This window comes from Nerophis lumbriciformis, linkage group LG01, assembly GCF_033978685.3.
Source record: "Nerophis lumbriciformis linkage group LG01, RoL_Nlum_v2.1, whole genome shotgun sequence".
Lineage (NCBI taxonomy): Eukaryota > Metazoa > Chordata > Actinopteri > Syngnathiformes > Syngnathidae > Nerophis > Nerophis lumbriciformis.
In genome coordinates, this window is record NC_084548.2 from 65,457,501 (window position 1) to 65,474,492 (window position 16,992).

A 16,992-nucleotide genomic window follows, 5' to 3' on the forward strand; every position below is an offset into this window, starting at 1 on the left:
TATGTTTAAACTTAAAAAAATCATGGATCTTGCTACTTGGCGCCATCCTTGAAGTATGCTGACTTTTATGTCATCATGCTAACATTAGCATGCTAGCATTTTGGCTAATTGTGTATGTTTAAACTTTAAAAATTCATGGATGTTGATGCTTGGCGTTGTCCTAGAAGTATGTTAACTTTTATGTCATTATGCTAACATTAGCATGGTAGTATTTTAGATCATTTTGTATGTTTAAACTTGAAAAATCATGCATTTTGATACTTGGCGTCGTCCTAGAAGTATGCTAACTCTTATGTCATCATGCTAACATAAGCATGCTAGCATTTTAACTAATTTTGTATGTTTAAACGTAAAAAAAATCATGGATGTTGATACTTAGCGCCATCCTTGAAGTATGCTGACTTTTATGTCATCATGCTAACATTAGCATGCTAGCATTTTAGCTAATTTTGTATGTTTAAACTTTAAAAATTAATGCATTTTGATACTTGGCGTCGTCCTAGAAGTATGCTAACTCTTATGTCATCATGCTAACATTAGCATGCTAGCATTTTAACTAATTTTGTATGTTTAAACGTAAAAAAATCATGGATGTTGATACTTAGCGCCATCCTAGAAGTATGCTGACTTTTATGTCATCATGCTAACATTAGCATGCCAGCCTCAGTGGTAACCACGCTGACATGTGACACCCTTTTGGCGGTGTCACATTGAAGTGTGTCACCTTGTCCATGCTGTCGTCCACCGACAGCAGAGTCTGCAGTCGTTTCCTCTGCAGCATGTTGGTGAACTCCATGTGGATCGGCCTCATGGAGCCCGTGTAGCGCATGATCCAGTGCTTGTCTGGGTTGGGAGCGTGGTTGTAACTGGGAGTGCTGGGAAGCACACGCACACGTTAGGGTCTTTCCATGGTCTCCTGTTCTTTCATTGAAATGTGGACTCTCTTTACATCTTGAGTCTGCGTCTTAGTGTGTGTGTGTGTGTGTGTGTGTGTTCTGGCAATGCTTAGTTAATGGGGACATCGCTCTGTTTACACAGTCACCTTTAGGGGACCTCTGACGGTATGGGGACAAAAAAACAAGTCCCCTAAAGGGAAACCTTTTTAAATGATAGTCAGATCCTTTCTGAAGATGCCTAAGTCATTTTTAAGCTTTGGCCTATAAAACATGTAACCCTAACACGTACAAATTTGTGTGAATTATGCAAAATTATAAAAATTTGGTCCCCATGAACCATATTAACTCTTTTTCCCCAGGGTCCCCAGTAAGAATGATCAGCACATTACTTCATCAAACCAGAGATTTAAAGACATGTATGAGCTAACTGGGCAGTGGCCATTTTACCTACTTTTTTAATGCCTCCACAACCTATAGAAAGGGTGGTCCCCACAAGTGATGACCAAAAACTTGGTCCCCATTCCAAATGATAACTGTTAGAATAATTGTTTCTAAATTATCACAAAAACTTTGTATTACATTGTCATACTTGCCAACCCACCCGCATTTTCCGGGAGACTCCCGAAATTCAGCGCCTATCCCGAAAACCTCCCAGGACAAATTTTCTCCCGAAAATCTCCCGAAATTCAGGCGGACCTGAGTGATGTGTCGCCAGCCTGTTTTCACGTCCGCTTTCCCACAATATAAACAGCGTGCCTGCCCAATCACGTTATAACTGTAGAATGATCGAGGGCGAGTTCTTAGTTTCTTATGTGGGTTTATTGTTAGGCAGTTTCATTAACGTCCTCCCAGCGCGGCAACAACACACAACAACAGCAGTCACGTTTCCGTCTACCGTAAAGCAGTTCGTCTGCCGTAAACAGCAATGTTGTGACACTCTTAAACAGCACAATACTGTCATCTACTGTACATGCATATGTGACAATAACATCTACGGCTTTTAAAGAGTGCAGTGCACAACTGCGCACACAACAAGGAGACGAAGCAGAATGCATCATCAGAGAGGGTGTTCAGCATCGTTAGACCATTAGTGACAGAGAATAGAACAAGGATGGACAATTCAACCCTTAACTCAACAATGAGTAGATGAGTGTTATGTGTGTGTATATGTGTAAATAAATGAACACTGAAATTCAAGTATTTCTCTTATATATATATATATATATATATATATATAATAAAATAAATATATATATATAGCTAGAATTCACTGAAAGTCAAGTATTTCTTATATATATATATATATATATATATATATATATATATATATATATATATGAAATACTTGACTTGGTGAATTCTAGCTGTAAATATACTGCTCCCCTCTTAACTACGCCCCCAACCCGCCCCAACAACCACCGCCCCACCTCCCAAAATCAGAGGTCTCAAGGTTGGCAAGTATGCGTTGTGTTCCTGACAAGAAGACAAAAGGCTGTCTTTTGAAACCTACCAAGAGTAAGGCTCGTAAAACTCCACTGTGTAAGGGGGAAGAAAGATGGTGTTCCTGTGTTCTCAAATGTATGGTAATCAACAGAAGGATGTTGATTACCATACATGCTGGCCTAAGGACTTCAAAGTGGAGAGAACCAAGGATCTGCCCAATTTCCAGACGAACTCTTTTTGAAGTATTTTACAAACTCTTTTTGAACTATTTTATGGAACTCTTTTTGAACTATTTTACGACCTCTTCTTTTGAACTGTTCGGTAACCAAAGGCAACGCTGTTTACGACCCACCTCCCTCTGGAAGCAGCTATGGTCAGGTGGAGGGAGAAAGTCAAATAAAGAAGGAGTGCAATCGTTTGGCAGAGCGTGGTGCAAGACTGTACAGAGAATACAGTGGCCGCGTCTCTCCTCAGAATTGAGTCCAAATTTAATTCCGTCTCTGTTTGATTATTTGCTTCTTGTCTTGTTTAATAGATGTCATCAGTGTTTGAACCTGACAATAACCAGTATGTGTGTGTGTGTGTGTGTGTGTGTGTGTGTGTGTGTGTGTGTGTGTGTGTGTGTGTGTGTGTGTGTGTGTGTCTACACACATGTGCTGTGACGCGTTGGGGAAGGCGTTGCTGTACTGCGGCGCCGAGTCCTCCGGTCCATGAGGGGCAGCGTGACTCAGTACCATCATGACGGGCCGATGTGGGTAAACACGCTTGGACCAGCGGAAGTAGCGAATAGACTCTGCTGTGATCACGTCTGTTAGATAGTCCTGAAACACAATTTGACACATTATGACGCAGGGACAGTACAGGCGTAAAGTGCAGTTGAAAACGCCAAATGATCAATGGCGTCATCATAGGAAATGTGTGTGATTGATTTATGGCAGAGACCTCGTTTCAGCCTAAACACCATGGCTTTTGATACTTGACGCCATTTTAGAGGTATGCTAACTTCTTCTATGTTAGCATGCTAACATTGTATGCTAGCATTTTTCCGAATGTCTTTGTTTCAGCCTAAATATCATGGCTTTTGATACTTGCCACCATCTTAGAGGTATGCTAACGTTTTCTGTTACCATGCTAACACTTGTATGCTAACATTTTTCCAAATGTCTTTGTTTCAGCCTAAACACCATGGCTTTTGATACTTGCCGCCATCTTAGAGATATGTTAACTTCTTCTATGTTAGCATGCTAATATTTTATGCTAGCATTTTTCCAAATGTTTTCGTTTCAGCCTAAATACCACATCTTTTGATACTTGCCGCCATATTAGAGGTATGCTAACGTTTTCTATGTTACCATGCTAACACTTGTATGCTAACATTTTTCCAAATGTCTTCGTTTCAGCCTAAATATCATGGCTTTTGATACTTGACGCCATCTTAGAGATATGCTAACTTCTTCTATGTTAGCATGCTAACATTCTATGCTAGCATTTTTCCAAATGTCTTTGTTTCAGCCTAAACACCATGGCTTTTGATACTTGCCGCCATCTTAGAGGTATGCTAACTTCTTCTATGTTAGCATGCTAACATTCTATGCTAGCATTTTTCCAAATGTCTTTGTTTCAGCCCAAACACCATGGCTTTTGATACTTGCCGCCATCTTAGAGGTATGTTAACTTCTATGTTAGCATGCTAATATTTTATGCTAGCATTTTTCCAAATGTTTTTGTTTCAGCCTAAATACCACATCTTTTGATACTTGCCGCCATATTACAGGTATGCTAACTTCTGTTACCATGCTACCATTTTATGTTAGCATTTTTTCAAATGTCTTCGTTTCAACCTAAATACCATGGCTTTTGATACTTGCCACCATCTTAGAGGTATGCTAACTTCTTCTATGTTAGCATGCTAACATTTTTCCAAATGTCTTTGTTTCAGCCTAAATATCATGGCTTTTGATACTTGACGCCATCTTAGAGATATGCTAACTTCTTCTATGTTAGCATGCTAACATTCTATGCTAGCATTTTTCCAAATGTCTTTGTTTCAGCCCAAACACCATGGCTTTTGATACTTGCCGCCATCTTAGAGGTATGTTAACTTCTATGTTAGCATGCTAATATTTTATGCTAGCATTTTTCCAAATGTTTTTGTTTCAGCCTAAATACCACATCTTTTGATACTTGCCGCCATATTACAGGTATGCTAACTTCTGTTACCATGCTACCATTTTATGTTAGCATTTTTTCAAATGTCTTCGTTTCAGCCTAAATACCATGGCTTTTGATACTTGCCACCATCTTAGAGGTATGCTAACGTTTTCTATGTTACCATGCTAACACTTGTATGCTAACATTTTTCCAAATGTCTTTGTTTCAGCCTAAATACCATGGCTTTTGATACTTGACACCATCTTAGAGGTATGCTAACTTCTTTTATGTTAGCATGCAAACATTCTATGCTAGCATTTTTCCAAATGTCTTTGTTTCAGCCTAAACACCATGGCTTTTGATACTTGCTGCCATCTTAGAGGTATGTTAACTTCTTCTATGTTAGCATGCTAATATTTTATGCTAGCATTTTTCCAAATGTTTTCGTTTCAGCCTAAATACCACTTCTTTTGATACTTGCCGCTATATTAGAGGTATGCTAACTTCTGTTACCTTGCTACCATTTATGTTAGCATTTTTTCGAATGGCTTCGTTTCAGCCTAAATACCATGGCTTTTGATGCTTGCCGCCATCTTAGAGGTATGCTAACTTCTGTTACCATGCTAACATTTTATGTTAGCATTTTTTCAAATGTCTTCGTTTCAGCCTAAATACCATGGCTTTTGATACTTGCCGCCGTCTTAGAGGTATGCTAACTTCTTCTATGTTAGCATGCTAACATTGTATGCTAGCATTTTTCCAAATGTCTTTATTTCAGCCTAATTATCATGGCTTTTGATACTTGCCGCCATCTTAGAAGTCACGCTGACAAACATGAACAGACATTACAGAGATCTCAAACAACCTTTACCTAACCCAATAAATGACATATAATTCAATGAATGACATCATTAGTAAGCATTTAGATCATCCATCATGCAAGGTCAGTCCACTCCTCGCCGCCTCCTCCATGCAAACTTTTCATCCCCCCTGCAGCGTACCGCCCCTCCCCCCTTGCAGCGACACACGACACAACCTCTCCGCAGCAAGTTGACGTGATCGCCCACGCCACCCACTTGACGTGGGAATGAGCAATGAAGTGAAGTGGATTGCACACACATTGCCCTTAGCAAAAGGTCTTCATGGCTCCGCCCACTTGACGTCGTAATTGGTCCATTTACTCTCAAACTATGCAGAAATGGTTTGAATGTTGAAAATGTTGAAATGGTCTCCAGATTTGGGCGCGCTCTACCTTCCACATTTTTCATCCGATTCAAAGCGTTCCAACTTCAAACTATTCAGTCTATTCGGGAATTGCGGGCTTTCCCTTGACAAATTCCCAAAATTCCCAGATTTCCCAGAATTCCAGGTTTTCCGGGACATTTTTCCCATTCAAAATGAATTGGCCATTTTTCAAACTTCCAACATTTCCACATTTTTCAACCTATTCAAACCATTGCACCTTCAACAAATTCCACTCATCCTGGACATTCTATAGTTGTTCCAAGTTTTAAAAAATTCCAGGAATTTCCACAATTCACGTTTTTTCAAACCCTTTTTTCTGGCGACTACTCCTTCCACGTTTTTCAACCCACTTCAACCGTTCCACCGTCCAAACATTCCTGTTAATCAGAACAAAAAAACGAAGTTGAACTGGAAAAATTTCCCGAAATTCCAGGAATTCCTTTATACCATTTCTCAATTAAAAATTTTACTGCTTCAACATTTCTCGACCAATTTGAAAAATTCCAACATCAACCATTTCAACTGATTCAGAACATTCAAGTCTTTTAACATTTTCCAAAAAATTCCTGTTTTTTCCAAAATTCCCAAATTTTCATGAAATTTCCATTGAAATGAAAGGGCCATTTTTCAAAGTTCCACAATTCCCACATGTTTCATCCTATTCAAACGTTCCAACTTCAAACTGTTCAGCCTATTCGGGATTTGCGGGCTTTCCCTTGACAAATTCCAAAAATTCCCAGATTTCCCAGAATTCAGGTTTTCTGGGACATTTTTCCCATTCAAAATGAATTGGCTATTTTTCAAACTTCCAACATTTCCAAATTTTTCAACCTATTCAAACCATTGCACCTTCAACGTATTCCACTTATTCTGGACATTCTATAATTGTTCCAAGTTAAAAAAAAATCCAGGAATTCCCACAATTCACGTTTTTTCAAACCCTTTTTTCTGGCGTCTACTCCTTCCACGTTTTTCAACCCACTTCAACCGTTCCACCGTCCAAACATTCCGAACAGTCGAACTGGAAAAATTCCCGTTTTTCACGAAATTCCAAATCCCTTTATACCAATTTTCAATTAAAAATGTTACTATTTCAAAATTTCTCGACCGATTTGAAAAATTCCAACACCAACCATTTCAACTCATTCAGAACACTCAAGTCTTTTAACATTTTCCAAAAAATTCCTGCTTTTCCCGAAATACACAAATTTCCATGAAATTTCCATTGAAATTAATGGGACATTTTTCATCTGATTCAAACTGTTCCAACTTCAAACTGTTCAGCCTATTCGGGATTTGCGGGCTTTCTCTTGACAAATTCCAAAAATTCCCAGATTTCCCAGAATTCCAGGTTTTCCGGGACATTTTTCCCCATTCAAAATGAACTGGCCATTTTTCAAACTTCAAACCATTTCACCTTCAACACATTCCACCATCCTGGACATTCAACCTATACATTTTCCAAGTTCAAAGAAATTCCAGGAATTCCCAGAATTCCCTTTTTTGGCCCTTTTTTCTGGCAACTACTCTTTCCACATTTTTCAACCCACTTCAACCATTCCATTGTCCAAACATTCCTCAAGTTCCAAACCAAATTCCGGTTTTCCTGGAAATTCTAACTCTTTAATATTCAAACCATTCCAACATTCTAACTATTCTTACATTCATACTACATTCTGTCAGCATTTCACTTCAACTTCAGCATTCACTCCTCATCTAGTTGATAGTAACAGATTTGTTTTTAAATGTACATACACGTTTTTTTTTTAGCATTTTTATCCAATTCAATATATGGAACATTTTAGAAAACAAAAGTTCACACACTTAGAAGCAGGGTCAAATGAAGGACTCGATCGTAAAAAACAAGATCACTTAGGCAAATTATTCGATGACGTCATGATGACCACGCCCCTAACCACGCCCCTGACCACGCTCCCACCACCACTGCCTCCGGAAAACACAGACATCTCATTGTGAAAGGACTGGAGTGTTTAAATTGATTATTACTGATAACACTTACAATTATAAAAATAAACAGCAGCAATTATTGTCCGTTGTTGCAGATATTCTCCGTGTTTATTTTACGTATGAAAAGTGTCGGCCTGTCCTAAATATTCCAACACATTTACCACCGCACGCAAAGAGCATTTGTGAACCATTGAGAGCGCTAGTTGTTGTTGGTCAATAAACGACAACGAGATCTTATCATCACACTTCAACATCTCTAACATGTAAACGCTGCGAGGTCAGCGTTGCACACGACAATATGCTCTTAATTGTTCTGTTTTGGGTGAATAAATGTTGAATATAAAACACCTGAACTAGGATGTCAATAATCATGCGTCACATTACCCAGAAGGCTTAGCGCTGTAGACAGGAACAGGAAGTAGGTTTCCGTGGGAATGCGGCAACAGCGTGTCACGTAAAGCGTGACATAAGCACATGTGAGACATACTTAACTAAAATGTCACATGCAACCTACATGTAGTGTGCGTGTGTCTGTTTGTGTGTATGTGTGTGTTCTTGTATTTCTCCCCTTCTTGAGACAGCAAGAAGGAAAAGTAGCTTCCATATGAGGAGGTGTGAACAAGTGATGACATAAATCATGGTCCCAATAACATTGCATCTAATAGAGAATGTCTCATTAGCACCCCTGGTGGTGACATCTATCAAAATGAGGGTGGTCCCAAAAGGGAGGGATTTTTCACATTGACTGTGTTGCTTTTAAAAGTGCTCCCCCTCTGGTCAACATATGAAATAACAAGTGTGTGTAAGAAATTGAAATGCGCCCCCTTTGGCCAAAATTAATTAAAAAAATAAATAAATATGTATATAGAGACATACTGTAATAACTTGATGTAAATAATGAAGATTAAAAAACAATTACAAACAAAAAAATGTATACTTTTTCTCACGTGTTGACTTTTTTCTTATAAAATTGGGAACAATTTCTCATATTCTTTCTGTTTCTGTAATTTTGCAATATTTTCTTGTAAAATTATTACTTTTTTATGTAAAATTATTACTTTTCACTGTAAAATGGTGACGTTTGTCATATAAAATTCTGACTTTTATCACTTGACTTTTGTCATCATTTTGCCGAGTAAAATTCCGATTATTATTATAATATTGCCAACATTTTAAAGTTTTCTTATAAATTTGTGACTTTTGTCGAGTAAAATGACGACCCTTTTTATAAAATTGACCAAAATTTTAAGATTTTCTTGCAAAATTGCGACCGTTATTGAGTAAAATTCCAACTTTTATCATAATATTGCACAAATGTTCTGTTTTTCTTGTAACATTTGGACTTGCGTTGAGTAAAATGACGACTTTTATTATAATACTGCCAAAATTCTAAGTTTTTCTTGTGAAATTGTGACCTTTTTCTTGTGAAATTCCAACTCATTTTTCACAACAAGCTTTTTTATATTCACACAGTATGTATATATTATTAATGTTGTAAATACACATCTTTATATATCTAGAAAGGGTGGTCTTAAAGAGGAGGGCTTTTTTCTCGGGTCTCAAGAACGTAAGAAATACAAGAATGTGTGTGTGTGTGTGTGTGTGTGTGTGTGTGTGTGTGTGTGTGTGTGTGTGTGTGTGTGTGTGTGTGTGTGTGTGTGTGTGTGCGTGCGTGCCTCAGGGTACTGCGCTCCGTGTTTCTCTCTGATCCCGTTACGACTGAGCGTGTAGTTGTAGAAGCGACTGTTCTTGACCAGGCCAAGCCACTCCTTCCAACCGGCAGGAACGTACGAGCCGTTGTACTCGTTCAGATACTTCCCGAAGAAGGCTGCCGAGCACGCACGCACACACACACACACACACACACACACACACACACACACACACACACACGGGAGTAAACAGAAAGTCATGAAGATAAAGTAAGTGTGTGTGTGTGTGTGTGTGTGTGTGTGTGTGTGTATACCCGTCCTGTATCCTGTGTTGTTGAGGTAGACGGCGAAGGTTCGCGGTTCTTGCTGACGCTGCCACGACATGGACGAGCAATTCTCGTTGTTAGTGTACGTGTTGTGGTTGTGCACGTACCTACACACACACACACACACACACACACACACACACACACACACACACACACACACACACACACACACACGGTTGGATTGGCTGGAGTTAAAAAGTTAAAGTACCAATGATTGTACACACACACTAGGTGTGGCGAAATGATTCTCTGCATTTGACCCATCACCCTTGATCACCCCCTGGGAGTAGCGATAGCAAGTGGCGAGCACACAGACTTACTTCCCAGTGAGCATGCTGGAACGTGACGGACAGCACATGGGCGTGGTGACAAAGGCGTTGGTGAAGGAAGTCCCGCCCTCTTCCATGATGCGCCGCGTCTTATTCATGGCCTGCATGGAGCCTACGCACGCACGCATTAGGGGTGTCAAGAAAAAAAAAAACATTTTTTTTTTTTATGAATTGCGATCCTTCTTTGACATTTTCAAAAATCTATTTAAATTTTATATGTATATACATATATATATATATATATATATATATATATATATATATATATACATATATACATACATATACAGTATATATATGTGGGCTTTGTACCGAGGATGTCGTTGTGGCTTGTGCAGCCCTTTGAGACACTTGTGATTTAGGGCTATATAAATAAAGATTGATTGATTGATTGATATGTACATACATACATATACATAGGGCTGGGCGATATATCGATATACGGGCTATATCGCGGGCTTGTCTCTGTGCGATATAGAAAATGACTATATCGTGATATCGAGTATACGTTCTCACGCAGTTGATTTTAGCTGCGGGCATTACACTACATGCTCTCCTCGCTCTTTCCTGTCTCTCCTTCTCACAGACAGCAAGTGCACCTTCTTACATACGTCACATACGTATACGCCCTCCCCGAGCAGAGAGGTAGCAGCATGGCTAACGTTAGCTGTGATGCTAGCGGTAATACGAGCGAAAGAAAGTGCGAATCTGGTAACAAATGAAGGAAGAATTAATTCCCAAGAAAAACAGCAGGGGGTCCATCGTCTGGCGGTGGTAATTTGTCAAGTGTGGGGCAAAAGCGTTGCTATAAAAAGTAGCATTACTGCTGTAACAAACAGTTCAGGGTGTCCCAAGTTACCGGAGTGTGTTAGGTAAGGAGGAGACGTTTTGTCCCTCCAGAGTTGCCGTAGGGCTGTGACGTAGGGTGTGTGTGGTTGTGGAAGGAGGTGTGTGATGTTGACATTAAAGAAGCGGTGGCTACCGAACCTGCTCTAATGTCTCCCGTTTATTATTTTATTAGATAAGTACGCTGTAAAGGCGAACCCAGGACACTCGGCTACACTGCTAATATGTAGCATCATTTGAAAAGTCACCCGCTAGACAATGAAGAGGGCTACTCCGCACGTCAACATCGTTCGGTGCCACACGCCCAAATCATCAAAATGCCGAGGCAAACATTTCCAGATCAACGCCGTATGAAAAAAACAGTGATTTTTTTAGTTGTGATTTCCTTCTCTGCATGAAAGTTTAAAAGTAGCATATATTAATGCAGTATGAAGAAGAATGTTTTAATGTAGACACATAGAATCATCATACTGCTGTGATTGTATGCATCAAGTGTTCATTCAAGGCTAAGGCAAAATATCGAGATATATATCGTGTATCGCGATATGGCCTTAAAATATTGCGATATTAAAAAAAGGCAATATCGCCCAGCCCTACATATACATAAATATTTATACATACATATACATTCTTTTAAATAAATTTTTGATTTAAAAGAAAAAATATATAAATATATATGTAAAAATATGTATAAAATTAAATATATATAAATAATGTATATAAAATTTAAACATATATATATATATATATATATATATATATATACATATATATATCTCTCTCTATATATATATATACATATATATATCTCTATATATATACAAAAAAATTTAAAAGAAAAATATATATTTTGTTCAAAAAAAATAATATATATATATATATATATATATATATATATACATTTTAAAGAAAAAATATATAAATATATATATAAAAATAAAATAAATAAATAATATATATACAATTAAAACATATATACAGGTAAAAGCCAGTAAATTAGAATATTTTGAAAAACTTGATTTATTTCAGTAATTGCATTCAAAAGGTGTAACTTGTACATTATATTTATTCATTGCACACAGACTGATGCATTCAAATGTTTATTTCATTTAATTTTGATGATTTGAAGTGGCAACAAATGAAAATCCAAAATTCCGTGTGTCACAAAATTAGAATATTACTTAAGGCTAATACAAAAAAGGGATTTTTAGAAATGTTGGCCAACTGAAAAGTATGAAAATGAAAAATATGAGCATGTACAATACTCAATACTTGGTTGGAGCTCCTTTTGCCTCAATTACTGCGTTAATGCGGCGTGGCATGGAGTCGATGAGTTTCTGGCACTGCTCAGGTGTTATGAGAGCCCAGGTTGCTCTGATAGTGGCCTTAAACTCTTCTGCGTTTTTGGGTCTGGCATTCTGCATCTTCCTTTTCACAATACCCCACAGATTTTCTATGGGGCTAAGGTCAGGGGAGTTGGCGGGCCAATTTAGAACAGAAATACCATGGTCCGTAAACCAGGCACGGGTAGATTTTGCGCTGTGTGCAGGCGCCAAGTCCTGTTGGAACTTGAAATCTCCATCTCCATAGAGCAGGTCAGCAGCAGGAAGCATGAAGTGCTCTAAAACTTGCTGGTAGACGGCTGCGTTGACCCTGGATCTCAGGAAACAGAGTGGACCGACACCAGCAGATGACATGGCACCCCAAACCATCACTGATGGTGGAAACTTTACACTAGACTTCAGGCAACGTGGATCCTGTGCCTCTCCTGTCTTCCTCCAGACTCTGGGACCTCGATTTCCAAAGGAAATGCAAAATTTGCATGGTTGGGTGATGGTTTGGGGTGCCATGTCATCTGCTGGTGTTGGTCCACTCTGTTTCCTGAGATCCAGGGTCAACGCAGCCGTCTACCAGCAAGTTTTAGAGCACTTCATGCTTCCTGCTGCTGACCTGCTCTATGGAGATGGAGATTTCAAGTTCCAACAGGACTTGGCGCCTGCACACAGCGCAAAATCTACCCGTGCCTGGTTTACGGACCATGGTATTTCTGTTCTAAATTGGCCCGCCAACTCCCCTGACCTTAGCCCCATAGAAAATCTGTGGGGTATTGTGAAAAGGAAGATGCAGAATGCCAGACCCAAAAACTCAGAAGAGTTGAAGGCCACTATCAGAGCAACCTGGGCTCTCATAACACCTGAGCAGTGCCAGAAACTCATCGACTCCATGCCACGCCGCATTAACGCAGTAATTGAGGCAAAAGGAGCTCCAACCAAGTATTGAGTATTGTACATGCTCATATTTTTCATTTTCATACTTTTCAGTTGGCCAACATTTCTAAAAATCTCTTTTTTGTATTAGCCTTAAGTAATATTCTAATTTTGTGACACACGGAATTTTGGATTTTCATTTGTTGCCACTTCAAATCATCAAAATTAAATGAAATAAACATTTGAATGCATCAGTCTGTGTGCAATGAATAAATATAATGTACAAGTTACACCTTTTGAATGCAATTACTGAAATAAATCAAGTTTTTCAAAATATTCTAATTTACTGGCTTTTACCTATATATATATATATATATATATATATATATATATATATATATATATATATATATATATATATATATATATATATTTATGTATATATATATATATATATATAGTAAAGCCGCTGCTCCTCCACATCGAGAGGAGCCAGATGAGGTGGTTCGGGCATCTGGTCAGGATGCCACCCGAAAGCCTCCCTAGGGAGGTGTTTAGGGCACGTCCGACCGGTAGGAGGCCGCGGGGAAGACCCAGGACACGTTGGGAAGACTATGTCTCCCGGCTGGCCTGGGAACGCCTTGGGGTCCCACAGGAAGAGCTGGACTAAGTGGCTGGGGAGAGGGAAGTCTGGGCTTCCCTGCTTAGACTGCTGCACCCGCGACCCGACCTCGGATAAGCGGAAGAAGATGGATGGATGGATGGATGGATATATATATATCCCCCCAATATATATATATATATATATATATATATATATATATATATATATATATATATATAAATAAATAAATATATAAAATAGATTATATATACATATATATATATATATATATATATATACATAAATCAATTTTTGATTCAAAAGAAACAAATATATGTAAATGCATATAAAATTAAACATATACAAATAATATAAATAAAATAAAAACATATATAGATATAAGGAATGTATATATATATATATATATATATATATATATATATATATATATATATATATATATATATATACATACACGTTGGGTCAGGAAAAAACACAGAGGCTATATCATCCCTACAAGCCTGTTCGCAGGTTTCCCTGCTCTTCAGGGGATTTATCTGTGTTTTTTTCCTGATTAATCCTACAGGGAAACCTGCGAACAGGCTTGTAGGGATGATATAGCCTCTGTGTTTTTTCTTGACCTAACATATATTCCGCTGTACTCCGGTATTGTGCACTGTATAACAGATAAACCACAGAAACCTCGACTAATATATATATATATATATATATATATATATATATATATATATATATATATATATATATATATATATATATATATATACATATATATATATATATATATATATATATATATATATATATATATATATATATATATACATATATATATATATATATATATATATATATATATATATATATATATATATATATATATATATACACCTGTCCAGCCACTCAGACAAATCATATAGTTGATGTAGATATCTGCACATTTACTTTAGAAGTGTTGGATACTTCTCTTGTTGCCTTATTTGTATTTGACTTCATCAAATGTTTGGGTAGAATTTTATTAAAAGTAGTTTTCTTTGAAGTAATATAGAAATGATTGCTCGCAGCTGTTTGTGTATTTAACGGAGAAATGTAGTAGGTCATAGAACTGGCACACAACGTTATTAAAAAGTATTGACTTTGAATCGAGAATTGTTTTGTATTTGAAGCGACGTGAGCTAATTGTTGTTTTGTGCACGTCGACAAGCGATGTAAAAGGCGTTGCTATGACAACGAGCACGACAGTGTTTCAGTCACCCAGCTCCATGTCCTGGTCGTCGGTGAGGACCAGGATGATGTTGGGACGGATGTTGCGTCTGTCTCTCAGGAGGCGGGGCTTCAGGCGCTGGCCTCCTGGCAGGAACTGAGCATGGCCGAGCGTGGTGGACGCCAACAGGATGAGGAGGAGTCTGCCCGCCATGGCCCACGCGACCCCTGACCTCACCCGGAGCTCAACCAATCAGCTGCTTCGGCGTCTGGAAGGCAGAAGACAAAGGTCAAAGGTCTAGACGGCGAGGAGCGATATCATGACAGGCGCAGGAGGCGCGCTCATTAATATTCATGAGCTGTGGGCGGGTACAGCTTGCCACTAACGAGATGCAGCGCTAACGAACACTCTCTTCCATATTCATCAGCAGCTTTGCATGTTGGGATACCCATCCACCCTCGCATGAGGTCAGAGGTCACGGCGCTGAGGTGAGAGGGCAGCAGAGCGGTTACCATGGCGACAGAGATCTCCGTCCTGGAGAGTCGACTGTAGCATCAATAAACACACGCTGTCAGCATCATGTGAGCTGTGTGTGTGTGTGTGTGTGTGTGTGTGTGTGTGTGTGTGTGTGTGTGTGTGTGTGTGTGTGTGTGCTCTCGCGCAGCCATTACAAAACACCGACCTTTGACCTGTGTGTGTGCGTCAAATGTGATTAGCTGCTATTTTATGTCATCAATTGAGCAAGAAAAGAGCCGACCTTTGACCTGGTAAGGTAATGACTCGTGTGAGTTGATGGAAAGGAGATTGTTTAAAGCTACACTAACGTGGTCTCTCACTCAAGGCCCGCCATGTCATTCAATGTGGCCTGGCACTTTATTTTATATGGTCAGCCACATCATTTAATGTGAACCTTTGCATAATTCAATGTGGTCCGTCACATTATTCAATGTGGTCTGCCACGTTATTCAATGTGGTCCGTCACATTATTCGACATAGTCTGCCACATCATTTAATGTTGTCCGCCATGTCATTCAAGGTGGCCTGTTACATCATTCATTGTGGCCTGCCACATTATTCATTGTGGTCTGTCCTATCATTTAATGTACCCCCTTATGTCGTTCAACCTGGTCCGTCACGTCATTCAATGTGGTCTTCCACAACTTTTAAAGTTGCCCACTATGTCATTCAATGTGGCCTGCTACATTACTTTATATGGTCAGCCACATTAATTTATTGTGACCCTTAGCATAATTCAATGTGGTCTGCCACATTATTTAATGAGGTTCCCAACATTATTCGACAGAGTCTGCCACATCATTTAATGTTGTCCCTAACATCATTTAATGTTGTCCGCCATATCTTTCAAGGTGGCCTGTTACATCATTAATTGTGGCCTGCCACATTATTTATTGTGGTCCGTCCTATCATTTAAAGTGGCCCTTTATGTCGTTCAACCTGGTCCGTCACGTCATTCAATGTGGTCTTCCACAACATTTAAAATGGCCCACCATGTCATTCAATGTGGCCTGCTACATTATTTTTTATGGTCAGCCACATCATTTATTGTGGCCCTTAGCATCATTTAAATGTGGTCCGTCACATCATTCAATGTGGTCTTTTACATAATTTTAAGTGGTCTGCCAGATTATTTGACCTAGTCTGCCACATCATTTATGTTGTTCCAAACATCATTTAATGTTGTCCGCCATGTCATTCAAAGGTGCATGTTACATCATTCAATGTGGCATGCCACATTATTTATTGTGGTCCGTCCTTTCATTTAATATGGCCCTTTACGTCGTTCAATCTGGTCCGTCACGTCATTCAACGTGGCCTGCCACATTATTTTATATGGTCAGCCACATCATTTAATGTGACCCTTTGCATAATTCAATGTGGTCATCCACATCTTTTAAAGTGGTCTGCCACGTTACTTAATGAGGTTCGCAACATTATTCAACGTAGTCTGCCACGCCATTTAATGTTGTCCGCCATTTCATTCAAGGTGGCCTGCCACATTATTTATTGTGGTCCGTCCTATCATTAATGTGGCCCTTTACGTCATTCAACCTGATCTGTCAAGTCATTCCATGTGGT

General features: G+C 38.8%; 1 protein-coding gene across 6 annotated transcripts in view; it reads right to left on the bottom strand.

Moving 5' to 3' along the window:
- LOC133571543 (extracellular sulfatase Sulf-2-like) overlaps nt 1–16,992 on the bottom strand; it is a 109,719-nt gene that overhangs the window by 19,798 nt on the left and 72,929 nt on the right. For all 6 annotated transcript variants that reach the window (XM_061924233.1, XM_061924234.2, XM_061924230.1 and 3 more), the window contains 6 exons: nt 14,946–15,163; nt 10,005–10,125; nt 9,670–9,788; nt 9,380–9,531; nt 2,991–3,160; nt 725–875 (listed from right to left, as the gene is read on the bottom strand). In XM_061924233.1, coding sequence (XP_061780217.1) covers nt 725–875; nt 2,991–3,160; nt 9,380–9,531; nt 9,670–9,788; nt 10,005–10,125; nt 14,946–15,108 — 876 coding nt within the window. In that variant the 5' untranslated portion in view covers nt 15,109–15,163. The remainder of the gene's footprint in view (nt 1–724; nt 876–2,990; nt 3,161–9,379; nt 9,532–9,669; nt 9,789–10,004; nt 10,126–14,945; nt 15,164–16,992) is intronic.